The sequence below is a fragment of the Stegostoma tigrinum genome, chromosome 40 (assembly GCF_030684315.1).
Source record: "Stegostoma tigrinum isolate sSteTig4 chromosome 40, sSteTig4.hap1, whole genome shotgun sequence".
Lineage (NCBI taxonomy): Eukaryota > Metazoa > Chordata > Chondrichthyes > Orectolobiformes > Stegostomatidae > Stegostoma > Stegostoma tigrinum.
Genome location: NC_081393.1, coordinates 5641337 through 5668388, shown reverse-complemented (window position 1 = coordinate 5668388; position 27052 = coordinate 5641337). Strand labels below are relative to the sequence as shown.

The following is a 27052-nucleotide window of genomic DNA, read 5'->3' as shown; positions in this document are numbered from 1 at the left end:
GGTCTGGAATTGCCTTGGGTGGGGAGGGAGGGAGAGGCCGGTTGAACCAGGACTGTGTGTCTTGAGTTGAGACCAGGCCAGATTAGCGCTGCCCCCTCTCCTCCCTACAGTTCCAGTGCTGGGGGATCCCCTCCCCTCCCTTCAGTTCCAGTGCTGGGGGATCCCCTCCCCTCCCTTCAGTTCCAGTGCCGGGGATCCCCTCTCCTCCCTTCAGTTCCAGTGCCGGGGGATCCCCTCTCCTCCCTTCAGTTCCAGTGCCGGGGGATCCCCTCTCCTCCCTTCAGTTCCAGTGCCGGGGGATCCCCTCTCCTCCCTTCAGTTCCAGTGCCGGGGGATCCCCTCTCCTCCCTTCAGTTCCAGTGCCGGGGGATCCCCTCTCCTCCCTTCAGTTCCAGTGCCGGGGGATCCCCTCTCCTCCCTTCAGTTCCAGTGCCGGGGGATCCCCTCTCCTCCCTTCAGTTCCAGTGCCGGGGGATCCCCTCTCCTCCCTTCAGTTCCAGTGCCGGGGGATCCCCTCTCCTCCCTTCAGTTCCAGTGCCGGGGGATCCCCTCTCCCTGCTGCAGGTTTGCTCCATGGGTCAGACCAGGAATGGGAGGTTCCCCACTGGACGTGTGACATCTTGTTCAAAGTGCTGGTGGCGGCAGTGCTGTCATGGGTTGGGGGGGGGGGGGTGGGGGTGGTGGCAATAATCCGTGGTCACAGCACAGAGGTGATGCTGCAATCCCAACAAGGTGAAGGTGAAGGTCAGCAAAAGCTGACCATCGGGCTGCTCTGTCAGGGGAGGGGCGGTGGGGGGGAGATGACTGGTGATGATTTAACTTGGGGATCGCCACGCCTCAGGCGAGGGGTCGGAAATGGTGAAAGTGAATCCTTCAGGGTAACCTCACGCTGTCGGGGTCGCTCTGCATCATCAACAGGCCGTCCCATCCATCTCGGAACTGTGTGTGTGTGTGTGTGTGTGTGTGTGTGTGTGTGTGTGTCTGAGTGTTTGAGTGTGAATCCTGGGCTAGAGTGGATGGATGGATGTCTCAGGAGAGAGATGTGTACCCTGGACGTAACCTCAAGATACAGCTTTCTGCAGCGTCCCGTCGGTCCCCTCACCTGACCTGAGGCAGGACGTTTTGGGACTGAAGGTGGTCTCGCCACAGTTGGGAGCTGAGCTGGTGACCTGCGAGGAAGATGCCCGAGAGGGCAAGAGCGCTTGCGAAGCACGTGGCGCAATTTCCACGAAGGAGGTTTGAAATGGCCTAAGGGCTAACCCCAACCCCGTTCTCCAGAGCGAGTGACTGCACTCGTCCTTGACCAGCCGGTCAGATGTGTTTCTCTAATGCAGACCACAGTCCATGTGTGAGGGAGAGGTCATCCTGATGGCATCTCCGGTCTGATCTCTCCAAAAATCCGCCCAGATAGTCCTCTCCTCCGGAACGTTCAGAGACGAGTGGGCCATTCAGCCCCTCAATGCTTCCTCTCTTGGCCAGTGAGCCAGGCGACAGACCAGGCTCGAAGGACCGACCCCGGTTCCTATTTCGTATGGCCTAATGGGGGAAAAAAATCTGCACGTCTTACCACATCAATAGATGCTGCAGCAAGCCTGAGGGAGCCGTTCCAGCCATTACAAAGATTCTGTTATCACCCGGAAATTCGCGTCATTTGACCGAGTATTGAATGGACAGAGACAAAGGGACCTTAATCCATGATTTGAACATGAACATTGATCCCAGTTGTGAAGCCATGTGCTCCATCCTGCCTGTGAAAAGCACATTGATAAGGTCAGGGCCAGAATCACATTGCACTGTGAGGACGGAAAGCCAAGCATGGATTTGGAAGGTGCAGCCGAGGGAGCCGGAATGCACTCTGAGTTGGTTATTCCAATTGCAGTGATCAGCTCTCAATGGCAAGCCTCAGAAATGAAGGCGGTAAAGGTCCTTTGGACAATGGGAAGAACAGGTTATTGATTTGAACAATGAGCCATGACCGTAACAAGCGGTTGAACATACTCGAGGGGCTGAATGGCCTCCTCCTGTTCCAAGTGGATGGGTTACAACAAAAAAAAGGCTTCAACCTCACTGGAATAAAATAGAAAGTATTGGGTTTTTCTTCTCTCTGCGCTTCTCACTGATCCTCGTGGCGTACAGTTAAGTCTGGGAATCGATAGATTCTCGATCTATCGAGGAATCAACTGTGATGGAGGAAAACGGATGTGAGGAATGATGGAGGGGCAGTGGTGTGTTAAATTATTCCCCCGGATGGGTGCTTGTGTCGTCCAGGTGAGGGGATCAGAAAGGGGCAGCCAGACCTCCAGGCTGTCCACCGACAGACTTAACAACACCACTTCAGCTGGCCGGAGGAAGTGTGCGCAAGTCCGAACCAAACCATCCCCACGACTCCTTCCCCATCCCGACAAGGTCTCTGAAAGATACCTCTGATGAAGGGTCTAGGCCCGAAACGTCAGCTTTTGTGCTCCTGAGATGCTGCTTGGCCTGCTGTGTTCATCCAGCCTCACATTTGGTTATCTGGCGTTCCTGCGTGCTTGCTCCCTTCCTAACTTCCTCACAGGGCAACTGTTCTGAACCCAGATCCACTGGCGACTCCCAATGAGCACTGCCCTGTTTCTGAAGACAGAGCATCACCATCCAATCAGTGTCTGACCCCCAACTTGAAGCCGACTGTGGGAAATAGATATATTTTTCTGTCGCACTATTTCGTGACCTAACGTACGTTCGGATAGTTTTGAACTTCTCAGCTATTTTTTCAGAGGAAAGATGGAATTAAACCGAGTCAAACGAATGTGCTGCCTTGGTGATTTTTATTTGCTGTGTGTTAAGGAGTGAGGATCGCACCCGAAACTTGCCAGCACTGGGCCTAATTTTGTGATTTCGAGCGTCAGTTTGTCTCCTAACCAACAACGTGACAACAGTCCCTGTTTGCACACAGATAGCTGGTTTGTTCGCGTCTAGCTTTGCGTAAGTCTTTGAAATCCAGCAGGGATGAGCTGTGAGCACCGTTGGATCTCGGGGTAAAAACACTGCCCGATGTGTGTAAGGCAACAGGCCCACAGTGCTTGTTGGATGGCCTAGTGGTGCTATCACTGGATTGCTGATCCAGATAATGCTCTGGGGACCTGGGTTCGAATCCTGCCATGGCACTTAGTGGAATTTGAATTCAATTAAAAATATCTGGAATTAAGAATCTACTGAAGACCGTGAATCCATTGCCTGTAGGGAAAACCCATCTGGTTCACTATTGCCGTTTAGGGAAGGAAACTGCCATCCTTGATGAAGGGTCTAGGCCCGAAACGTCAGCTTTTGTGCTCCTGAGATGCTGCTTGGCCTGCTGTGTTCATCCAGCCTCACATTTTGTTATCTTGGAAACTGCCATCCTTACCTGGTCTGGTTTACATGTGACTCCAGACCCACAGCAATGACTCTCAACCGCCCTCTGGGCAATTAGGGATGGGCAATAAATGCAGCCTTAGCTGGCAATACACTCATCCCATTCAGGAGCATTTTAAAAAAGTATGAACCAGGAAAGAATTAGGGAGTCCTTCGAGATAAGATTTCTCTCATGGGACATGGGTGTCGCTGGCTGGGCCCAGTATTTATGGCCCATCCCCAATTGCCTGAGCTGCCTTCTTGAGCCACTCCTGTAGGAAGACAAACAGTGTAGTTCGCTAAATAATTTTGACCCAGCAACGGTGAACTAACGGTGATTGTATTTCCAAGTCAGGACAGTGAGTGTCTTGGAGGGGAACTTGTCATCTTACTGGGTGGAACATGGCAGTGTTCCATGCATCGACCTCCCTTGTCTCTCAAGATATCACGGGCCTCAGGAGAATTTTGTTCCTTCTGATTCTTGACCCCTTCGTTGATCTCAAGTTGTGGATGTGTTTCGTGTTCAGTGAGGAAGACAGCGACTGATAACTGAGCTTCGGGATCATGATCTCCAGCGACCAGCCTGATTTCCCAGAAGGGTTTTGAAGAGAAAGAGGAACAAACAGAACAGTGCCCATGGGCTGTTGTACAGGAAGGCAGGAAATAGGGAAAGGAGATGGCCATTCTGAACACCCCCACCCCCGCCAGCTCTGCTAACCCAGCAGTTGGCGCATCATTTCCCTCAGTGGCAGTCTCCTGTACTGTCTCCTTTATTTCTAGGTGTTTTTAAAAGGTCTTGTTTTCTCTCAAACATAGACAATGACTGGGTTCCCACAGCTCTCTGGGTCCAAAGATGCTCCAGTGCCTGAGTGAAGAGGCTCTCCCTCCTCCAGTCCCCAGTGGCTTGTTCCTCTTTCAGAAACTGTGCCCCTGGTCCCAGACTGAGTTCAGGCAGGAGAAACTGCCTCCCTACACCTACTCTGTCAGGCCTGGTCCATGTGTAATGTGCTTGAACTGAGCACGCTCTGTCGACGAGAACGTACGCATGGCCTCCAGTCTGAACATCCAGGATATAACAAGGTGCAGAGCTGGATGAACACACCAGGCTTAGCTGCATCAGAGGAGCAGGAAGCCTGACGTTTCGGTTCACAGGCTGAGGCTTCGCCATGCGGTCCCGGTACCGCGGCCAGCCTGCAGCACTGCCGGCAGCCTCTGGGAATGGAGAACCCAGTGCTGGCTGAGCATCGAGCCGGTCGCATCTCTACACAGCTGCAGCACGACGGAGACATCGCTGCGGGAGAGCACGGGGTCAGTGCAGAGACAGCCCATGGGGGTTTCTGCACACCCCAACGATGACCTTCCAGAGCTACTTAAACAGGTAAACACCAGGATCCACTCCGAATGCACAGGTCCCAATCAAAACCGATGCCAGAACAAGTGCGGGGGAAGAGGTGCCACACAATGGGCCCAAGTCAGGCAGGGACATGGTTTTTCATTCATTCACTCATGGGAATGAGAGCATAAACCAGCATTTATTGTCCATCCCTAATATCAGAATCAACCATCTTGCTGTTGGCCTGGAGTCACCTGTAGGCCAGACTAGCTAAGGACCGTAAAGCGCACTCCAGCAGTCAGTAATCTCAGGTGTGGGGAATTGAAATGTAACAAGCAATGTGTTTAGATGAGAGAGTCGAACTTGCTGGACAGATAAGTTACTAAGAGTTGGGGGAAAATGGGGTTGAGGTAGCAGATCGTTAATAATCTAGAAGGGCGGAGCGGGCTGAATGGCTGTTCCGATGAATGTCCATAGGTGGTCCTTTCTCGCGTTTTTGTCTTGTTTGCAGCCTCTGAGGCCCCGTCCCTCGGTCATTCCCAGCTGAAGACCCACCCATTGTCTCAAGCAACCAAACGGTCGAAGCTGGAGGTCGCCCAGAGTTCGGGTAATCCATTCAGAGTCAGAGCATGCAGTCACTCAGGAGGTCCCTTGTCGTGATCTACCTGATAAATCTGTGAGAATATCATTCCAGCCGGATAGAACATAGAACAGTACAGGCCCTTCGGCCCACGATGTTGTGCCGACCTATTATCCTACTAAGATGAATCTACCCTGCATATCCTACATTTTACTATCCTCCGTGTGCCTATCCAGGAGTTGCTTAAAGTCTCTGAAGTATCTGACTGCATTACCACTGCCAGCAGTGCATTCCACACGCCCACCACTCTCTGTGTGAAGAACCTACCTCTGACATCTCCCTGATACCTTCCTCCCATCGCCCTAAAATTATGTCGTCTGGTAACAGTAATTTCCACCCTTGAGAAAGTCTCTGACTATCCGCTGTATCTATGCTCTCATCATCTTGTACACCTCTATCAAGTAACCTCTCCTCCATCTTCACTCCAATGAGAAAAGCCCTAGCTCCCTCAACCTTTCCTCAATAAGACCTGCCATCTAGTCCAGGCAGCATCCTGGTAAATCTCCTCTGCACCCTCTCTAAAGCTTCTACATCCTTCCCCTAATGAGGTGGCCAGAACTGAACACAGTATTCCACGTGTGGTCTAACCGGGGTTTCATAGAGCTGCAGCATAACATCGTGGCTCTTGAACTCAATTCCCCTGCCAATGAGAAACATCCCAAGAGCTCTTGTTCCATTATGGAACCTGGGAGACATTTATATTTATTCCTGAGCATTATCACGTATATTTAAGCTAATATACTGGTCCATGTGATCTTGTTGTTTTGCGGGAGCTTGCTGTGAACAAATTGGGTGGTATGTTGCCTTTTGTGATGACACTTAGGAAGACTTGATTGCCTGTAAACCACTGGGATGACGCATGATATAAGGTGCTGCATTAATGCAATTGTTTCCCTCTGGCTGACAATCTTTCTTCTTTGGAGAAGGGATTGACAATTTTCACTCAGCACTGAAGCTTGCATCATCCCGATGTCATTGAAATATGAAACTGGAATTGACGAGCCCTCACGGGAGCCCCTGCTCAGAGTTCCGAACCTCCGCGTTCAGGGTCTGGGTCTGTTGGGAGCTGCCTTGCAGAACACGGCCACATGGCATTTCCGTGCAGTGCTGAGGGGGTGCTGCGCTGTCTGAGAGACCAGCCCCTCCGTGAGGAATATTGCTGGACTGTCTCTGTTTGTTTGTTCAGTGGAAAAAGTCAGCTTCTGATGCACTGTTGCAAGTTCTGGAGAATCCTACTAGACAACGTAATTGGATGCACAATTCCTGGTCTTTGGATTACCGAATGTGGGCTCTTAATGAGCTGTTCCATCACGACGCAGCACAACGGTTGGGTGGAAAGTATTTTGGGGAGGGCCTTCTGAGCAATGGTTCAGATTTAAAGACGGTCCCTTTACCACTGTTGGTTGGTGCTGGAGTGCTCACATCTTTGTAGAGCGGTTGGTCACACGTTTGCTTTGCTTGCAGAGTTCCTGCGGCCGGAGGGCCCAGCCGAACACTGTGATCGCCTACAGGCTGGTGTTCAGAACTCTGGGACTGCGAATGAGCGACTGCAAAACCAGCGGGAGCCAAAACTCAAAAAACAAAAACGCAAAAAATCAAAAACGCAAAAAAACTCAAAGGAAAGGTGAGGAATGACTTGCCAGCTTCAAAGCACGTGGGTTCAGACTGTGGAGAGGCAGGCTGGAGAGGTATTTGACCCTGTCAGCAGTGTGTTGCGGCTCACTTAGGAAAAGGGTGTCGATAATCCAGCCCAACTTTTGCAGAAGTTGTCACAAAAATCTGAGTGTCCGATTTATTCATCCACTGTTGGCCATTTCCATTGGGTCTCACATTCGGACGTAGGATGGTGATGACCCTCTGGTCTTATCCTTCAGCTAGCCAAGCAGACGCCCAGGTCATGTTCTGAGCGCTCAGCTTCTTTGTAGGTGATAGGATGTGAGCTTGTGTGAAAATTAAGCCAATGCAGAATTCCAACTCTCATCATGACAAGGAAAGCATTGTTGGTTCCTTTTTATGATAGGAGATCTGCTGTCCTGATCTGATCCTATTCCACCTCAATGTGGTTGATCCTGGACTGTCCCCTGGGCAAGAGATACTGATCTCATCAGTGGCAGCACCTCCCGTGAATTAATTTAAAGACAATGTTTGACAATGCTAGCAGTGATGAATTTAGCTGACAAACTTCTGTTCAGGGCAAAATTAATTTGCAATGGAATTTGTCATTAATAGAGAAATAACTCTATAACTCTGTAAACATAATGTAGGAGCAAATTACTGTAGATGCTTGAATCTGTACACAAAAACAGCTGAAAATCACAGTGGGTCAGGAGCAAGATAACGTTTTGAGTCGAGATGATTCTTCCTCAGATCTGACGAGAAAGGGGGAGCATTTATGCAATAGTGGGTCTATGTTGTGCTGGGAGAGAAAAGACGTTGATAGTACAGAATAGGTGATCAGAATGTGAGAATGGCAGAACAATGGTGTGTCTAACTGCCAGACATGAAAGAACGAACAGTCCCACTTGGGTTGGGGGTAGGGGAGAGAGGAAATGGTGACAGAGAATGCAACAAGTAAATCTTAAAATAAAAGCAAGGAATGGGAGCAGGTTCACCTCTGAAGTAAACCTTCTTATTCTTTAACAAATTGCAGAGAGATCTCCGACCACGATGCAACTGAAACTACCTTTCTTAAAAACCCCAAGCGCGCACAATCATTCAAAAGTAAGACCAACAAAAACAGATGGTTTGTCACAAACATTATGCTTGAAGAAGTATGGACTGGGAAAAACCAGTTCTGTCCATCAAAAGTACAACTACGAGATGGGATGAGTTATTCCTTACAGTCCTCTTGATTATTTAAAATGTTGGTAACACACTGCTCTCTCGCGCAGGGTTGGTCAATTTCTGATTCGGGAGCTGACCGGGTGGACCTTGGTCTTTAATCGGACTCGAATTCTCTTGTTTTAGAGTCTCGAGGCTCTTCTGACTTCTCGCTGTCAGAGGGAGACAATAGATGCTTTTGTTTACAGGCTTCTGAGTGCAGTTCCTCGGAGATCTGTCACACACTGAAGGTGGACCAATGCACAGGCAGTCATTTTCTGAAATCATAGACTCTTGGAGTCACTGTTTCAAAAATCACTGCTCCTGAGAGTAACATGTTGTGTTGCTGAAGCGAAAACTGTGCAGTGCCACTTGATCTTCAAATTGCACGTCTCCTGCCGGACTCGTTGCTGTCTTGCAGTCCTGCTTCCATTGGTCCATCTTTGTCTGGTTGAAAAGTTTGGGGGGGCGGGGGGAGTAGAAGCAATTTATTACAAATGGAACTGGCTCTTAGCGAAAGCAGCTTTGATGCTGTGTTGATGAATTCTTGTTTGGAGAAAGGAGTTGGGTATGAAATGGGTTTGTGGTGTCGACTGGTCACCAAACACTCAAAGAACTGTTTCCATGGTGTCTGCTGACAGGATTGTGAGGCCTGTGAGCTCCTTCCCTCAGCGGTTAATGTTAAAGCAAAGGGGACTCACCTGCTGACAAAGATCCCATTCCATTAAAGATGGGCAGTTCTCCCTTCAACCCACATGACTGCACAAAGGAAAAAGAACAAACAGATTTTGGTTGTTTCTGCAATCTTGCTCGGTGTAAATTGGCTGTCACCTCCCTTACAGTTATCAGCATATTTAGAATGTACTTTACTGGCTGTGAAGCACTTTCGGATACCCTGTAGTGCAGGAGGCTTGAAGCTTGATGAATATTCTGGGTCTTCGGTGTCTGTCTGTGTGCATCAGTGGGTATTTTGGCAGACCTCGGTCCTGAGTCTGTTTCTCACTCCATCGTTCCTCTTTTTGTTTCGTTCTTTCAGTTGAACCTGACAAGGGACTGGAAGATGGCACCAGTGACACACCGGTGTGTAATTCCACAGTTTATGTTATTGCAGCTGATTGGTAATACTGGACCTTGCTGCATCTCAGAGTGAAACCTGCCTTCCTAGACCATCAGTTTCACTCCTGCAGTCTTGTTCCAGTGACTAAAGATGTTTATGTGAGGCTGTTTGTGATATGCCAGTAAAGAAGGCCCATTTCTGATTCTGAAAGCGGGGAAAAAGAAAACAAAATCATTCACATATATCTGACAGTTTGAGTCGATCTTAACAGAAATGGAAAAGAGCGAGATTGGGAAGAGGGAAATTAATTTGAACCCATATTTAGTAATTTTCTTTGTAGCAGAGGCTACAAAAACTTCCTTAAGCTAAGAGATAAGGGAGTGGAAGCCAGTGTCTTAGGATAGCCTTTATCATGAGGGACCAAGTACTTCAGAAACTAATGAAAGCAAATGCAGATAGGTTGCCAGGACCTCATAGCCTGTATCCAAGTGCGCTAAAGGAAGTGAGGCATTAGTCGAAATTGTGCAGACCTTGTGGGAGGTTTCTAGCACATTGGAATGTGGTTAATGAGTCCAAGAAGGGAGGGAGACAGAAAGCAGGAAACAATAGGCCACTCAGCCAAACATCTATCATTGGGGAAATGCTGGAACCCCATAACTTGGGAATGAGGAGCAGGATGTGTGGAGAAGTTATGTGCTATCGGTGTTAACATCCTTGTGGGAAAGACAACACCCCTTTGTCAATTTTGCTGGAGTTCTTTGAGGATAAAACAAGCAGCATTGACAAAGGGGAAGGGGTCGGTGAGGTGTATTTGGATGTCCAGAAGGTGTTCAGTAAGCTGTCAGAAAAAAGGTAACTGCGCAAGAGAGGAACTCATGGTACACGGGGTAATGCATGAGCACAGAGTGTGGATTGATGGACACACAGAAAGAGAATTGCGATTCATGGGTCTTTTTCAGGCTAGAATAGTGAGTAGCGTGCTACAACGATTACTTCTAGCCTCAGCTATTTACCATTTAGATTCATGATTTGGAGGAGAGGCAGAGTGTCATGTACCCATGTTTGCCGATGATGCAAAAGTACGAGGGGGAGGGCATGCTGGGATCGGGACAGTGGGACAATGGCAGCTTGTCACATGGTGTTGTAGATAACAAGGTGTGGAGCTGGATGAACACAGCAGGCCAAGCGGCATCAGAGGAGCAGGAAAGCTGACGTTTCGGGCCTAGACCTTCCTGCTCCTAAGATGCTGCTTGGCCTGCTGTATTCATCCAGCTCCACACTTTGTTATCTCGGATTCTCCAGCATCTGCAGTTCCTATTATCTCTGATACATGGTGTTGCATACTGGAAACTGTGAGCTCATGCACGTTGGCAGGAAGAATCAAAAAGCAGACTGTCACTGAAGTGGTGCAGTATTCTACAAAGGGCCAGCACCTAGGCTCCTTGGATGTTGTCATGCATGCGGTATAACAGGTTTGCGTGCGGATGCGATGAGTCATTAAGCAGGCAAATGGCATGAGGGCTCCAAACCGAGGCCTCTTCTGCTGGTTGGGTTAGCACGGTGAAGATGCTGAATGATAACTGTTTCGCAGAGCTGTTATTAAACTGGTGCACTGACAACATGCCACAGCAATTGGCGAGCCACATCACGCTGGGCACATGCCCGTGTGATCTTGCTGTGCACTTCTCAGCCGCTTTATGTGCACTTCCGAAATGGCGGTGTTCTCCGATCGGGAAGTCCGTTGTGGAAGTCACCTAAACAGAACTGCAGGATCAGTTCTTCGGAAACAGGAGACAGTTGTTCTGTGCATTGCAAGGATATTCAGTGGACTGCTCCCAGTGTGACTGACCGTCTGGAGTCAGCATAGTCTCCAACGACAATAGGGCTGTACTCTCATCGGACAGAGACAACTGCTGGTGAGTTGAGGGGTTCAGCCTTCAGCTAAGGTGGGATTGGGGCAGGTAGCAAAGGCAGGACCTTTTTCATTCATTCATTCGTAGGATGAGAGCGTCGCTGGTGGGGCCTGCATTTATTGCCCATCCCTAATCGCCCAGGGGGCAGTTAAGAGTCACCTACGTTGCTGTGGGTCTGGAACCGCGTGTAGGTCAGACCAGGTAAGGATGGCAGTCTCCTCCCTCAAAGGCGTGTGTGTTCCAGATGATAATCGAGGGAGGTTTCTTGGTCATCAATCAACTCTTAATTCCAAATTTTGTTTCAATGCCATGGCAAGATTGGAACCCAGATCACCATGGGAACCATTCTGTGGACGAATGGTCCAATGGGAATACCATTTGGCCATTGCTCTTCCTCTTTTAATTTTACTGTGACTTCAGCCACGGTAGGAGCGCAGCTCCTTGCGGTTGGGGTCCCTCTGCATTACAAAGCCTCAGTCCAGCCAGTTGAGCTATGTGACTGCCTCAGAACAGTATGCTCGGCACACTGCTTCTCCAAACCAGTGTGTGTCTGCATCTGGGAGCTCACAGGAACTGAGCCCTCTCCTCTGTACTTTCTTGGCCGTGGAGCTGTGTGATACCTGGGGAGGTTGTGAGAGGTGTACTGTCAATGTCAGGCTTCAGCTGTGCTGGAAATGACGAGAAAGGGCGTTTGGATAGAAACCCTGGTGTGAAAGGGAACAATATTTTAGACAGCATGAGAGGAAAACTCTTGCTAGAGTGAAGAATGTTCTTTTACCTTTCAAGAGGCATGAATGGGAGGTGAATAACTGGGGTGAAATTAGTCTTGCTTTCAGCTACACCATCAAATACAGGTCTATTAACTTGCCTTAATCGAAATGAAATGATGGGGGACAGCACATTTGATAGTGTGTACTTAGGCTTGTTCTCCTCAGCACTGGATTCCTCATCCCAGCGGGATTCCCCCTCGCTGGGACAGTTTGCACTGCTGGAATGTCAGGAGAGCTCATGGGCTTGGATCACTGATGTCCTTAAGGTGCAGGGAATCTGCTGTCCTCAGCTGGTCTTGGCTTATGTGTGACTCCAGGCCCGCAGCACAATGTGGTGGCTTCTCGAAATGCCCACAGACTGCTCTGGGTGCACCAGTACCTGTAGGCGGCAGTGTTTCAGGAAGGAACTCCTCACTGCCACCTTCAACAACGGGTGTCAAAGGTGTGTGAGCAGCGACAGAGTATTCCCAGATGGAAATGGGTGATTGACAGAATTGTAACTATTTATTTCAACTGTTTGGATAGCAGTGGTGTGCAGGGATATGGGGGGGAAAGGTAGGAGACTGGCACTGTGGTGCAAACTGGATGGGGTGAGTGGCCTGCTTGAGTACTATATCAATTCTTCAGTCATTCTGAGAACTACAGCATCAACGGAAACAGGCAAGAGCAGTGAAGACATGTACTTCAACATGAAGGGGCTGTGGAATTTGTGTTAATCAGAGTCCTGAGACCTCTCCCTGAGGGATGGGAAGACAGGGTGGTGGGTCTTCAGAGGGTCGGTGTGGATTCAATGGGCCAAATGGCCTGCTTTCATACTCTTGGAGGGGGCGGGGGGGGGGCGGTCCGTGGTAACATTTCAAAGACATTTGCACAGGTACCTGAATAGTGAAGGTTGAGAGGGATATGGTGAAATGCAGGAAAGTTTTACTTTGGGAAACTTGGTTGGTGCGGACAAGTTGAACCAAAGGGTCTGTTTCTTTGCGGAATGAGTCTACAAGTGAACCATCCCTGTTCAGACGTGGAAACTTGGATAAGAACCAATGCACAATCTTATGCTGCTCAAGTTAATGGGTTTGCATTCCAACAGATTGTCTTTCTTCAATGCCAAAGCGGCTAATGGAAATTTTGAGGGTTGAAAATGTTACTGACAGTGTGTTTGTCCTTGAGATACTGTCATTGGTGTCACTGATCGGAGCACATGTTGTTCCTGTCGTGTACATCCTGATTTTTGTACTCTGTGTTGCCTGATAAAATTTGCGACTTTCACCATCTGGAATGGTCCTTTTTGCTTCACAATCCCCACGAATGGAAATTATGCACTGGGGGAGGAATTTTATTTTTGAGGCATGGAGGTGCTGACTTGCCTCGCTGAGTTTCCTGTCAGCCATGGTTTGACAGCACTGTGCACTCCCATTGCCTTGGACCCTTCTTCCACTGGGGTGTGCTGTTCGCTCTCCCTTCACTACCTGATGGCTCTGAATCCCAGAGTGAGAAAGGGAAGAGGAGACACTTCTTGAGTGGCTTTCCCAGCCTTTGGGATGTCTGAAACTGCTTGACCACCAATGATGTGCCGTTGGAATGGTTTCAGTCTTCATTGTGTCAGAGAGGTGACAGCCAATTTGCTCACAGAAAGCTCCCACAACGGCAGTGGAAAAAAGAGAGGATGACAAGTTTTGGGGAAAGCAGGATGGAGGATAAATATCATAAGGAAAGACTTACTGCAAGATATTGCCAGCCACTTTCACTAGAAGTGTTGTCCTTTTATTGTGAGGTTGGTTTGGCCCAGTTTGTGCATAGGAAGCTTCCATAGGAAACCATGCAGTAATGACAGAATAACTTGGATTTTTTTTCTCTCTATTAATAAGATTATTTTGACGGACAAGCGCTGGCCAGCAAAGGTGGTTGCCCCACAGTAATGCGAGTGTTCATGCGATGAGGCTGACTGGACCTCCATTTCATGCCTCAGCCCAAGGACAGGCCGTTGGGCTATGCCGCCCTCCCTCAGTCCTGGGATGTGCAAGCACCAGGAGGGTGAGTTGAACCCAGGATCTTCTGAGGAACAGCAGTCCCTGAAACTGTGAGACGGTTCTGGGCAGGCACCAGCTGCAAGTCATTGGAGCAGCAGGGAAGCATGGTGTTCTTTCGCTCAGTGCTGTCCCATTCATTTTGTGTTTTTACTGACTGCTGAAACAGGACACAACAGGCCAGCGTCTCGATTGTGATTCATAAGTTGACATTGTTCATTTATTTTTGTTTTGGGATTGCAGGATTCTGCTGCTCAGGAATGACTGGCAAACAGAGGAAATAGAGAAACCCCTTCCTGGTGAAGATGACCCAGACTGTGGGCTCATAGCCAACCTCTTTGTTAAAAGCGACCTGTTCTCTTCGGTGCACCATTAAAAAGCTACCTGTGGTATGGAGTTAGAACATTGTTGTGGTTTCTTTCTCAGTGTGTTGACCCTGTACTCATGGCTAAGAAAGGGATTTACTGAGAGTCCCAGAGACACAATGAATGTCAGGAAGACGTGCATTTATTCAGTGGCTTTCAGAAGCTCAGGACATGTGTGCAGGCAGTTTAATGTCAGTCATTTACATTTTCATGTCTCATCCCTTTGGGTGCAATGGGGACAGTGACTGGCATAAACTCAGTCAGGAGGGCTTTGTCTGTTCAAAGCTTATATTCAAACATGCTACACTTTAGTTATCAGGGGTGTTGAAGGTCACTGCTGTTTGGGGCTGCTGTGCACACAAGTAAGACAGAAATAGCTGGAGAATTGTGGAATCCCTACACAATGGAAGCAGGCCATTTGATACAGTGAGTCCACACTGACACTGGGAAGAGTATCCCATCCAGACCCACGCTATCCCTGTAACACTGCTTCTCCTCTGGATAACTGATCTAGCCTGCGCATGCCTGGACGCTATGGGCAATTTACCATGGCCAATCTACTCTAACCTGCGCATCCTTGGACTGTGGGAAGAAACCCATGCAGACATGGGGAGATTGTGCAAGCTCCACACATCATCAGGTCTGGCAGCATCAGTAGTGACAGAAACAGTTAACATATCAAGTCCAGTGACCTTTCTTCAGACCACCATTCTGAAAGATTGTCCTGCTTTCTCTCTCTCTCTATCAATATTGTGACCTGCTGAATTTCTCCAGCCCTTTCGATTGTGTTTGATATCTTTAGCAGCCGGAGTTATTAGTTTTATTTTGATGGCCATGGAACTGAGGGGCTGACAACACGACTGCCTGCCTCTTACCGACAGGGTCTGTCGGTCCCTTCTGGCCTTAAGGCAGCCATTACTACCTCATAACTGTAGCTCATTTCTACTTTCCTCGTTGTGTGATTCTACATTAAATTGTTTGATCCTTGGGGATACAGCAGGCACTATGTTTCAGGTTCATCAGGGACATCCACAGAAGCAAGACCTGACAGTGATTTGTGGAGGAAAGATCGCCATTAAAATATTTTCAGGATTATTGTAGCCAGGCTGTGGCTTTAAGGTGTGTTCTGTCCTGGATTTTTATTATGAAGAGAGGTTGAAACAGATGGATGAGCAATCTGTTCTACCCTAATTAAATACTCAGTTTGTGTGATTTCAGGGTTTTATTTTAAAGTTGAAACAATTCCTTCAATGCCTTTAGGAAGAGATTTTTTATTCCTCCATCCAACTCTATTTTGATTCAGTCCCATCCTTTCCCCACCGCTCCCCTTTCCACTTTTGACATAAACATTGCCCTTATCAGGCTTTGATTGTTAATGTTTCACCAACCACGTGGGTGTTTTTGTGGTGGCGGCAAATAGTAAATAAAGATTTTGCATACTGGTGTCTTTTTGCTATGCCATATCATATATATATATATACACACAGCCATTGGTGATTGGGAGAAAATATAAGCACTCCTGCTAGGTCACCTTCGGGTGCAATGGTCATGTAGGGGAGTTTTTAAAAAAAAATTTGAAGGAGCCTGAATTTCAGGAGCAGTCAAGCGCACACAGAACCAGAATTTTACTTCAGGCAATTCCAATCACTAGGGTCTTGAACCTAGACGGGGAAGCTGGTTTTTCCTCTCTCTGTTATTGGCTAAAAGCTGGAATTGCAGGTGAGACAAACTGCTTTACTGAATTTGGCTTTGCCAAGAAGGGTCGAGGCCCGAAACATCAGCCATCCTGCTCCTCTGATGCCGCTGCTTGGCCTGCTGTGTTCGTCCAGCTCTGCACCTTGTTATGTCTGTGTTCTTGTGGTGTTGCTTTACTGGTTCAGGTGCTGGTTAGTGATTAAATAATCTATTATTCTGTTAAGGTTTTCCAGTAGTTTGTTTTGTTTGTATTTTAACCATAGGGTAAGAATGAAGTGTGTTGGCTTCAAGTTTATTTTTGGCCAATCAAATGGCCCTATGCTTAGTCTTTAAAAATAAGAAAATGTTGGAGTCTCTGCCATCTTCTTAAGATATTTTGAGAATTTGGTCTGTTCCATTAGAAATGTATATAAATATCAGAAAGAAGTTGTTAAACTAGAAAGTGTTCAGAAAAGATTTACAAGGATATTGCCAGGGTTTGGAGGGTTTAAGCTACAGGGAGGGGCTGAATAGGCTGGTGCTATTTTCCCTGGAGCATCAGATGCTGAGGGGTGACCTGAAAAAGAGGTTGAAGAAGTTACAAGGAGCATGGATCAAGTAAATAATCCCCACGGTAGGGGAGTCCAAAAACAAGAGGGCGTAGGTTGCAGGGTAGAGGGGAAAGATTTATAAGGGACCTAAGGGGCAACTTTTCACACAGAGGGTGTGTGTGTGCGTGCAATGAGCTACCAGAGGAAGTGGTGGAGGCATTTAAAACAACATTTAAAAGGCATCTAGATGGGTATATGAATAGGGAGGGTTTAGAGCGATACTGGCCAAGTGCTGGCAAGTGAGATTAAGTTAGGATATGTGGACGATTTGGACCGAGGGTCTGTTTCCATGCTGTACAACTATGTTAAACAGAGCTAGAGGATACGATTGTATCAGTGATAATGGGAACTGCAGATGCTGGAGAATCCAAGATAACAAAGCATGAAGCTGGATGAACACAGCAGGCCCAGCAGCATCTCAGGAGCACAAAAGCTGACGTTTCGGGCCTGGACCCTTCATCAGAGAGGGGGATGGGGTGAGGGTTCTGGAATAAATAGGGAGAGAGGGGGAGGCGGACCGAAGATGGAGAAGAGAAGACAGGTGGAGAGGAGAGTATAGGTAGGGAGGGGATAGGTCAGTCCAGGGAAGACGGACAGGTCAAGGAGGTGGGATGAGGTTAGTAGGTAGATGGAGGTGCGGCTTGGGGTGGGAGGAGGGGATGGGTGAGAGGAAGAACAGGTTAGGGAGGCAGAGACAGGTTGGACTGGTTTTGGGATGCAGTGGGTGGGGGGGAGGAGCTGGGCTGGTTGTGTGGTGCAGTGGGAGGAGGGGACGAACTGGGCTGGTTTAGGGATGCAGTAGGGGAAGGGGAGATTTTGAAGCTGGTGAAGTCCACATTGATACCATTGGGCTGCAAGCTCCTCTGGGGAGCAAGAGAGGCGGCGCCGATACAGCCATCAGTGTAACGGAGGAAGAGGTGGCCTTTGGGGCCTGTGTAGGTGCCGATGAGGGACTGTTCCACGTAACTAGAGGATACGAACCTCTCAGATGGCCAGCAAAAACAAACCGGAAGCAGTGGACGGACTACAATTCCCAGGAGGCAACAGTGCAGAGCGAACGCATGCACGCCCCGCCGCCAAAATATGTCAGTGTCGTGAAGTGCCGGAAAGGATGTCAGTTGCCGCGGTGACAGGGCAGAGGTGGAGACGTTGGATGCGTTCCCCGGCCACCGGCTTCCCCCCGCCATCTCTCTCTCTCTCTCTCTATCTCAATCTTATTTCTGTTTGTGTCCGCCTTGGTTAAAACAAACAAGAAAATATGAACGGGTAGGTGCCGGCTTTTAAAAATGACACATCGAGTACGCGGAATGAACGAACGTCGGCAGCTTTCCCTCCGTGCGCATGCGTGACGTGGCCGTGTCATGTTGGTGGGGTTGGGTTTAGGGATGATTGGCGGCCGAGCACGTCCAATTAGCTGGCGGCATCCCGACAGCCAATCGGCGCCAGGCCGGTGGGGGCTCGGGGGCGGGTCCAGCAGGTGACAGGTGGGACAGTGTAAGGCAGGTGAGTGAGCTGAGAGTGGTCTGTACGGGTCCCAGCAGGTAATGTGCACGGCTGAAAGAGCTAGTGTGTGAACAGCTGTACAGTTATAGAACAGTTAGAGATATGTACATCATGGAAGCAGACCAGATATCCTGAATTAACCTAGTCCTGGTTGCCAGCACTTGGCCTGTCTCCCTCTTCACCCTTCCTATTCATAAACCCATCCAGATGTCTTTTATTAGTTGTAATTGTACTGGTGTCCACCACCATCTCTGGCAGCTCATTGCATAAACACACCACCCTCTGTTTGAAAAAGTTGCCCCTTAGATCCCTTTTAAATCTTTCCCCCCTCACCTTAAGGGTCTAGGCCCAAAACGTCAGCTTTTGTGCTCCTGAGATGCTGCTTGACCTGCCGTGTTCATCCAGCCCCACACTTTGTTATCTTGGATTCTCCAGCATCTGCAGTTCCCATTATTGCTTAAACCTATGCTGCCTAGTTTTGGAACCCCCCCCCCCCAAAGGGAAAAGTCTTTGCTTGGTGTTTAGTGCAGGAAAAGGGAACATAAAAAGCCAGATTGCCATCCACACCTTGTCCGTCCAGCTATTCCTTTTGGGCTCTCTTTCCCCACCTGTTGTTCACTCCTAAACCCCCTCCCACTGCCCTATCTTCTGCATATAAACCAACACTTACCTAGCTGCAATGAGTTCTGAGGAAGTGTTGCTTGACATAAGACATTAACTCTCATTACTCTGTACAGATGTGGGCAGATCTCATGAGCTTTTCCAGCAATCTCCATTCTTGTGTAGCAACAACAGGATTAGGCCATTCAGCCCCTCAAGCCTCCTACCCCCTCCACTGAAAATGTCATGGCTAATGTGTGGCTGAACTCCGTGTGCCTGCCTTGTGTCCATATCCCTTGCTAAAATGAAATGTTGATTTTGATTTTAGGTTTAGATTTTTATTGCCACGTGTACCCTAGGTGCAAGAGTACAGGAGCTTAGTGTAAAGTCAATAATGTCGCCACACAAGCGCCATCTTTGGGACGACTGCTTCAGTACAGAATCATAAGAATTATTTGTAGGATCATTTAAGTCAGCAATGATGCTGGGCCACCTTGTGGTGTAGTGGTACAATACAATACAATTCAGTACAGCACAGGAACAGGCGGTTCATCCCATCAAGCCTCTGCAGATTCTAATTCTTATGTAACTCCCCCTACTTATTGCCCATGCGCAGTTTCTATCCACGTGTTTGCCTCCCATTCACGTGTCTGTCAAGTTACACCTTAAACATTACTAACTTGCCTGTTTCCTCCACCACCGCTGGCAGTGTGTTCCAGGCACCTATCACCCTCTGTATGAAAGACTTTCCCTGCACCTCTCCCCGAAAGAAATAAAGCAGTCTCAGGGTGGTGGGAAAGAAGTATTTTAGGACAGATTGAGGCCCTTCTGTGGCACTGTTTAAAAAAAAACACTGTGCCTCCTTGTGGCACAGTGGTAGTGTGCCCCTGGACTGAGAGGCCCAAGTTCAAGTCCCAACTGCTCCAGATATGGGTGATAACATATCTGAACAGATTGATCGTAAAAATAGGTTATGTTAAAAAAAATTTGGCTCAGGTACAACTTTAGCAACTGAGTTTAGCAGCCACCACGGTTGGAGGGAAATCTCCAGTCCTCTTCGAGTGAGTTTGTTTTTTCCACTGATCAACCTGTTCAAGGCCGTTATTACAAACTTCTGGAGCAGGTGGGACTTGTCCCCAGGTCCCTGGCTCAGATGTAGGTACACTACATCTGAACCACAAGGACCCCTTTGTATGTAGACTTGATTTTTAACATTTCTCATGAATGGTCTGGTCCTAGTTCTTTGACTGTTGCCTCTTGGTTCTAGAATTTTAATCAGTAGAAATAGTTTAGCTGTCTTTCCCTATTAATGTCTCGAAGAGTAAGGATGATGCAGTTCTGCGAGAGCAAACAAAGTATGGGAGCATGTGATGAATCGATACTGAGGGTCAGAGGTGAAAGCCAGTGGCTGCTGACGTACTGCAGGGTTTGGGTCCTAGGTTCTCTTACTGTTAACACTGTGCACTGATGACCTGTGTGTGAATGTGGAAGGTATGGTCAGTTAGTTTGCAGCTGACACAAAAATTGATGGTGTGGTAAGCAGTGAGACGGGATACCTTAGACAGTGGGACAGTATGGACCGGCTGAATGGTGGAAAATGGAACTAACTCTTCAAAGTATTTTGGGGGCATTGAGAAGGCATGAACAGTTGGACCTCAGGAAGTGCAGAGAATCAGCGGTACCTTGGTGTGCATGGTCAGAGATCCTTGAAAGCAACAAGTTAGACAGGTAAAATGGTTACTAATGCAGTTGAGGTACTGGCTTTTATTGGTGAATTGATCGAAGACAAGAGCAGGGAGGTTATGGCAGTACTGTACATAATGTTAGTTTGGCCACAGTTGGAGCACTGTGTGCACTTTTGGTCACTACACTATAGGAAGAATATGACTGCATGAGAGAGGCTACAGAAGAGATTAACCAGGATGTTGCCCTGGGTTGGAGCAATTCAGCTTATCAAGTCTCGACAGCTGAAGTTGTTCTCCTCAGAACAGAAAACTGGAGGAGGGGACCTTCCAGTGGTGTACAGCGTTGAAGGAAATTCATAGGAAGAAGGTTTTCCCTTTCATAAAGGGATTTAAGGAAAGATTTCTTCAGCCAGAGTGTGGTGGGGTGTCTGAAACTCACTGACTCAACCAATGGTAGAGGTGGGAGCCACCACACACTTATCAAGCCTTTTGATGAGCCTTTGAAGCACCAAAGTGCTCAAAAATGGCACGGGGTTAGAGAGATGTTTGGCAGCCTTCCATTTTCCTGCCCTTGCTTGTCCTCTGGTGCCAGATTCTGCCTCTTTTGACATGTAAACCATGACTGTTTTCTGATAGGTAGCTCCAGTCAGTGAGTTGATAGCTTTCAGAAATGGATTTGCCTGCTGTCTTGCTGTGTTTTGAGCATTGGAGTGGATAGGAAAGGACACTGTCTTCTCAGGAACGTCAATGATTAGTGGGTCCAGAAGGAATTGGCACAAATATGAAAAGGGAACTGAGTAGAAAGTGTTTTCAGCCAGAGGTATGTCTGTAATGACACCCTGCCAAGGTGGTTGAGGCAGAAACCTTCAGTACATTGGGAAAAATACTTCAATATGTGTTTGTCGTGTCATATCCTACTGGGTGATAGATCTTTGGACAGCATACGCATTCAGTGGACCTGTTGTGAAAATGTATGTCTAAGTGTTCATATTCTGCCTAAGTATCGTGCCCAGTTCTGATCTAATTTATTTATTATTGTCGCATGTACCTAGTTACAGTGAAAAGTTTGGTTTTGCATGCAGTACAGGCAGATTGTAGAACAGAGTGAGGAATACAATGCTACGACTGCACAGAAAGTGCACAAAGAGCGAGATTCTGGTGTACATGCTTTGAAAAGATGTGAGGGTCTTTGGGAAGAGATTGGTCAGAATGTTTCTGGAGCTGGGGGATGTTAGCGACAAAGTTATGTTGGAGAAGCTGGGGTTGTTCTGCTTGGAGCAAACAAAGTTCGGGGAGATTTGACAGAGATATACAAGATTATGACGGGTTTAGCTAAGTTAGACAAAAACTGTTGGATGTTAAGAAGATGATTTTTGCACATCCATTGGTAGTCTGGAACTTGCTTCATCTGACATTGGAGACAATGAATGAATTAAAATGGAAATCAGATGAACCCATGGGGGAAAATAAACTTGCAGAGCTATGTGTTGCTGAAAGCAATTGAAATAATTTGATTACTGTATAGAGACAGAGCTTGAATTTGATGGGTCAATTGGCTTCTTTCATGACCACAGTGAGACTGGATTGTTCAACTTTGTACGGTTTTGAGAACTGAGTAACTTATTTGAGAAACTTGCATGCAATTTTCTGGACAAGTGAGGCAGCATCTTGTGACCCTTGCACCCAGATTGTGTTCAGACCAGTTGATGTGAGTAATTGGAGAACTTGTATGTAAGGTGGAAGAGCATTGTCTGTTGATCGCCGTTTTTGTTCACTGCTCCAGGACGCCGGTGCCTCCCTGGCAGGACTGTAAGCTGCGCTTGTCACAACTTGGATTCATTGACAGCTGATCGTTGCTGGTCTTTGTAGAAGGAGGAGAAGAAGCGTTTTGCCATGGGCAGGTAAGTGCTAAGTTTTGGGCAGTAACTCTGCAATAGCTTGAAGTAATGATTGGCTTTTGAAATCAGGATAATCACATTTCACTTGCTCAGTACTGTGCTTGGTTCTTGTTCTGCTGTTGCTGGTGGAGCATATCTGAATTTCAGTCCAGTGAATTCCAACTTCTGGAAAGTTAGCAAGATTCTCACACAGGGCAGTTTGTGACAGGTACAGTGGTGGGCAGAGTCCAGAGAGAAATGAAGATTCTTTTTTACATTCCCTTCACAACCTAAATGTCCCACAGCAATGGACAGCCAGTAAAATATTTTTAGAATTTTTTCACCTTTTCGGTGAAGGAACGGCAGCAGCAGCCAATTTGCATGCAGCAACTTCTCACGAGCAACAACATGATAGTAAGCAGATCATCAGCTTTTGTAACCTTGAGTAAGAGAGGGCTGTTTGCCAGGACATGGCCTGGTGTGGCACATTGACTCAGTGGTTAGTACTGTTGTCTCACAGTGCGACAGACTTGGGTTTGATTCCAGCCTGTTTGTGTGACGTTTGCAGACTGCATGTATTTCCTGTGGGTGCTCCAATTTCCTCCCCAAGTCCTGAGGTGTGCAGGTCAGCTGTATTGGCCTTGCTAACTTGCCCCATAGTGTCCAGGGATGTGCAAGGTAGGTGGGTTAGCCATGGGAAATACAGGAGTAGGATAAGGTGTGATGTTATTCGGCAGCCAGTGTGGACTTGATGGGCTGAATGGCCTACTTCCACAGTGTTGGGATTTTATGATTCCATGGTTTTCCCCAACCCATCTGAACGAGAGTAGAGGAAGCCTCAGCTTATCTTCTGATCTGAAAGACAGGTCCTGTAATAGTTCAGCATCTCTTGATGACCTCATGTCAGCCTTGGTTGGAATGGCTCGTGGAGGTGTCAGAGCTTCAAAGGCAACATTGATTCCTCTGTAATTTTGCAAGATAAAACATATTAATCTGGTTAGTCAGCAAACCGTGAGATGTTGGTCACTAAATTGCTCATTGGTATACTCTAAGGATTGAACTCGAGTCAGTTTTGAAATTGCAACCTGAGATAAATTCCCATCTTGGAAAAAGTGCCCTTTTTGCCGGTCTGTGATCTCTCTTGAAGCATTGTTTTATTTTTTTTTCACCGAGAACTTGTCTCTTCCATAGGTCCTACATCTCTTGTTTATTCCCAGCTTCATGGCATTTCAGCTTCTCTCCTTCCACCTGCCCACGTCCATTCAACACCACTTTCCGTCAGTTGACAGCTCTTGCATTGATCATTGTTCTCACAACTTTACTGTATGTTCTGCTCGTTTTGGATAAGACTGGATGGGGACGATTGTACCAGGACAAAGGAGATAGGTAATGTATGAACTGCAGATTCTATCTCTTCATCCGTGAGCATTGCCATGGTATTGAACTTCTGTAGTTGCTACAGTAAGCTTTCCTTGTTGCTCCGAAATCTTCAGCACTCGGTGAACACTGTCCAGCTCAAACACAAACCCCTGAATGCCGAAAATCCTGTTTCGCCGTCACTCCTTCCCCTGTATTCATCTCTTCCACTTCCCACTTCCAGGTCCATCTCCAAGTCTTCAAATCTAATCTAGAACACAAATCAGGTTTTCATTTCTGTAGCACCTGACTCAACCTCAGGCTGCTCCAAAGCACTGTACAGCCACAAAGTACAGCCGCAGTGTGAACTGAGATTTGAGCCCAGCCTGCTAGCTGCTGAACTACTCGGCAGGGGCTGTGCAGCGAAATGTGGGTTTTTCTCAACTTGATGGTAAAAATAAAATTGTTCCTCTTTCTCTGTAACTCTTGTTTCTGAATTTAAGAGGACTCCAATAACCCAAAATGGTGAAAGCTGTGAGTCTGAGCTTGGGAAAGATATGGCAATTTAATCTTTGGAGTTTAGGATTTTGAGGAGAAATCCTCCTGACTTCACTTTTACAGATTGTGATTATGTCTCATGAGTACACTATGTCACACCCTTTTAACTCTATCTTTGTTAACCTCAGGTCACAAGTGCTTGAATGATGCCCACTTAGGTAGAACATGGAGCACTATAGCCCAGGATCAGGCCCTTCAGCCCACCATGTCAGTGACACTAAACTAATCCTACCAGCCCACACTTGGTACAGATCCCTCTATTCCCTAGCTGTTCATGTGTTTGTCTAAGTGCCTCTCAGACATTGCTGTTGTCTCTGCTTCTACCGCCTCACCTGGAAGCATGTTTCACCCTCTCTGTATGTAAAAAAAAAAGCTTTCCTTGCGCATCTCTTTATAAATATTTCCCTTCTCTCCTTAAACCTACATCCCTTAGTATTTGACAAGTCCACCCTGGGGGAAAAAAAAAGTCCAACTATTGACCGTCCCCATGTCTGTCATAATTCTGTATTCTTGGATCAGTTTGCCCCTTGGCTCTGATGTTCTAGTGAACGCAATGCAAGTTTTCCGAACCTTTTCTGATAGCTATTGCTTTCCAATCCAGGAAACATCAGGTACATCTCTTTGCACTCTCTCTAAGGTCTCCACAGCCTTCCTGTAGCACGGTGACTGGAACTGCACACAATACTCCAAAGTTTGCAGACTCTTTACTATCTCTGTATCTTTTCCCAGCCTCTCACCGTCTGAGATCTCTGCAATTCTCCAAATGTGGCTTCTTCACCATCCCCAGTTTCAGTTGCTCCACTGTTGCCCCTCTGTTCCTGCCTGGAAAACACCTTGTCACTGGTTCTTCAAAAGGGTGGCAACTTTCTGGTATTACCATGTTCCTAAATGCCAAGTCTTTGACAAGGCATTGTAAAGTTTTTGATTGATTTGTAGCTCGGATTGTGGATGCTGTGGTTGGTTCACTCGCCGAGATCGTTCATTTGTTTGCTGACATTTTGTTACCCTGCTGAGTAATGTCATCAGTGCAGCCTCCGATGAAACACTGTTGTGTTTTCCCGTTCGCTATTTAAACTCCGGGGCCCACTGGCGTTGATTACCTCATTTCGGGTTTTCCTTTCCAGTTTTGCGTAAATAGGGTCTAATGCTACATGTTCATTGGTGGCATTCTAGGTGGAGAACCAGGCCTCCAGGAATTCCCATTCTCTGTTTGGCTTGTCCTAGGATCCTGACGATGTCCCAATTGAATTGGTGGTCCTCCTTATCTGCGTGTATGGAGATGAGTGAGTACTGGTCAACCCTATGCCGACTGCTAACAAGAACCAAAGACCCCTTACCCACTATGGACAGAACCAACGTAATATTCAAGATTTCCATGCAAGGACTGTTACAAACGTTATATTGGACAGAGAGGCAGGAAACTGCCTACAAGAATACATGAACACCAACTAACAACTGAAAAAGATGACCAATACTCGCTTGTCTCCATACACACAGATAAGGAGAACCACTGGTTCAATTGGGACAATGTCAGGATCCTAGGACAAGCCAAACAGACAAGCATGGGACTTCCTCAAGGCCTGGTTCTCCACCTAGATGGCCACCAATAAACACGTAGAATTAGACTCTATTTATGTACCACTGGAAAGAAAACCGGAAATGAGGTCATCAACTCCAACGGACCCCAGAGTTTAAATAGCAAGCGGGAACGTATAACAGCGTTTCATCGGAGGCTGCACTGAAGATGTTACCCAGCAGTGTAGTGAAATGCCTGCAAAGTAATGAACCAGCTCGACGAGCAAACCAACCACGGCCCGAGGCATTTTGTCACCGGTCCCAATATACTTTCCCATGGCTTACAGTCCAAGTTTTTTGACTTGAAATACAACAGCAAAGCACCTTTAAGGAGTGACCTATGGTGTGGGCAAATGTATGTACTTGCTACTGTTTAACCTTCTTCCTCGCTGTCCTTGTCCTCACAGGCACCTGACCAAATTGTTGGACATGGAAGCTACTGACATTGAGAACCCTTACTTAAACTACGGCATCGTGATAGACTGTGGAAGTAGTGGCTCGAGGCTCTTTGTGTACTGCTGGCCAAGACACAATGGGAATCCACACGATCTGCTCGACATCAAACAGATGAGGGGCAGGAACAGACAGCCTATTGTGATGAAGATCAAACCAGGTTAATGACTCTCGGAACAGATGTTGGCATGAACTTGTTTAAACTGAGTACCCTTTCTTTCCATGAAGAAAAGTAAATTGGGTGTCTAATCCAGATCTTGATGGAATTAAAATATCGGACGCTGTTTTAAGTGATCCACTATTATGGTTGAATAAGTAGGAGCAATTTTTTTTTGGATGATTTGTATGATATCAGAAATTTAAAATTATTAGGCAAAGATTTCGAGGGGAGATGAGAATTTTTTGGGATCTGGTTTGTTAGGATTTGGGAATACCCCAACTGAACCGGCGGTGGAAGCTGATTCCATCACTTTTGTTAAAAGGAAGTTCGAAATATACTTCAGGATGAGGAAGGTGCAGTGAGTGGGACAGAAGGTATGAGATGTTCAAAGCAATAGCATAGGCAGAATGAGCTGAATGGCAGCCTCCTATAAGTTTCATTGAGTATTTTTTTTATACTTGGTTTCCTGTCATGTCAATTAAGGAAAATCACCCTTGACTGTTGATGAACAGGCGCTTAGTGGTTACATTATGTCCAACTGCGTCACGGGTAAAGGTGGCACCAAATTAATGGCTGTTCTTAATTCCTCACTTTCAGTAAGCACGTAGTAAAAGTGAGAGAGAAAGAGAGAGAGAGAGGAGCATTGTAGATGTTAAATAACAGTGAGACTGTCCAACTGAATGGCACTTAGATCACCCCCTTGTAT

The 27052-nt window shown here is 47.3% G+C and overlaps 1 protein-coding gene and 1 long non-coding RNA gene across 5 annotated transcripts in view; both read left to right on the top strand.

Moving 5' to 3' along the window:
* The first annotated feature begins 750 nt into the window (after positions 1-750).
* On the top strand, positions 751-14320 carry LOC125448047 (uncharacterized). The gene is made up of 3 exons (XR_007246638.2): positions 751-5312; positions 13771-13936; positions 14173-14320. It is a non-coding gene; the product is annotated as an uncharacterized LOC125448047 (long non-coding RNA).
* A 3152-nt stretch (positions 14321-17472) lies between these two features.
* Positions 17473-27052, top strand: part of entpd4 (ectonucleoside triphosphate diphosphohydrolase 4) — a 99507-nt gene continuing 89927 nt past the window's right edge. For 2 of the 4 annotated variants that reach the window (XM_059641057.1, XM_059641056.1), the window contains exons 1-4: positions 17675-17845; positions 22151-22268; positions 23436-23630; positions 26141-26346. In XM_059641057.1, the coding sequence (XP_059497040.1) occupies positions 22261-22268; positions 23436-23630; positions 26141-26346 (409 nt within the window). In that variant the 5' untranslated portion in view covers positions 17675-17845; positions 22151-22260. Of the gene's footprint in view, positions 17846-22150; positions 22269-23435; positions 23631-26140; positions 26347-27052 lie in introns of all 4 variants that reach the window. The other 2 variants (XM_048522900.2, XM_048522899.2) reach the window with 2 other exon arrangements.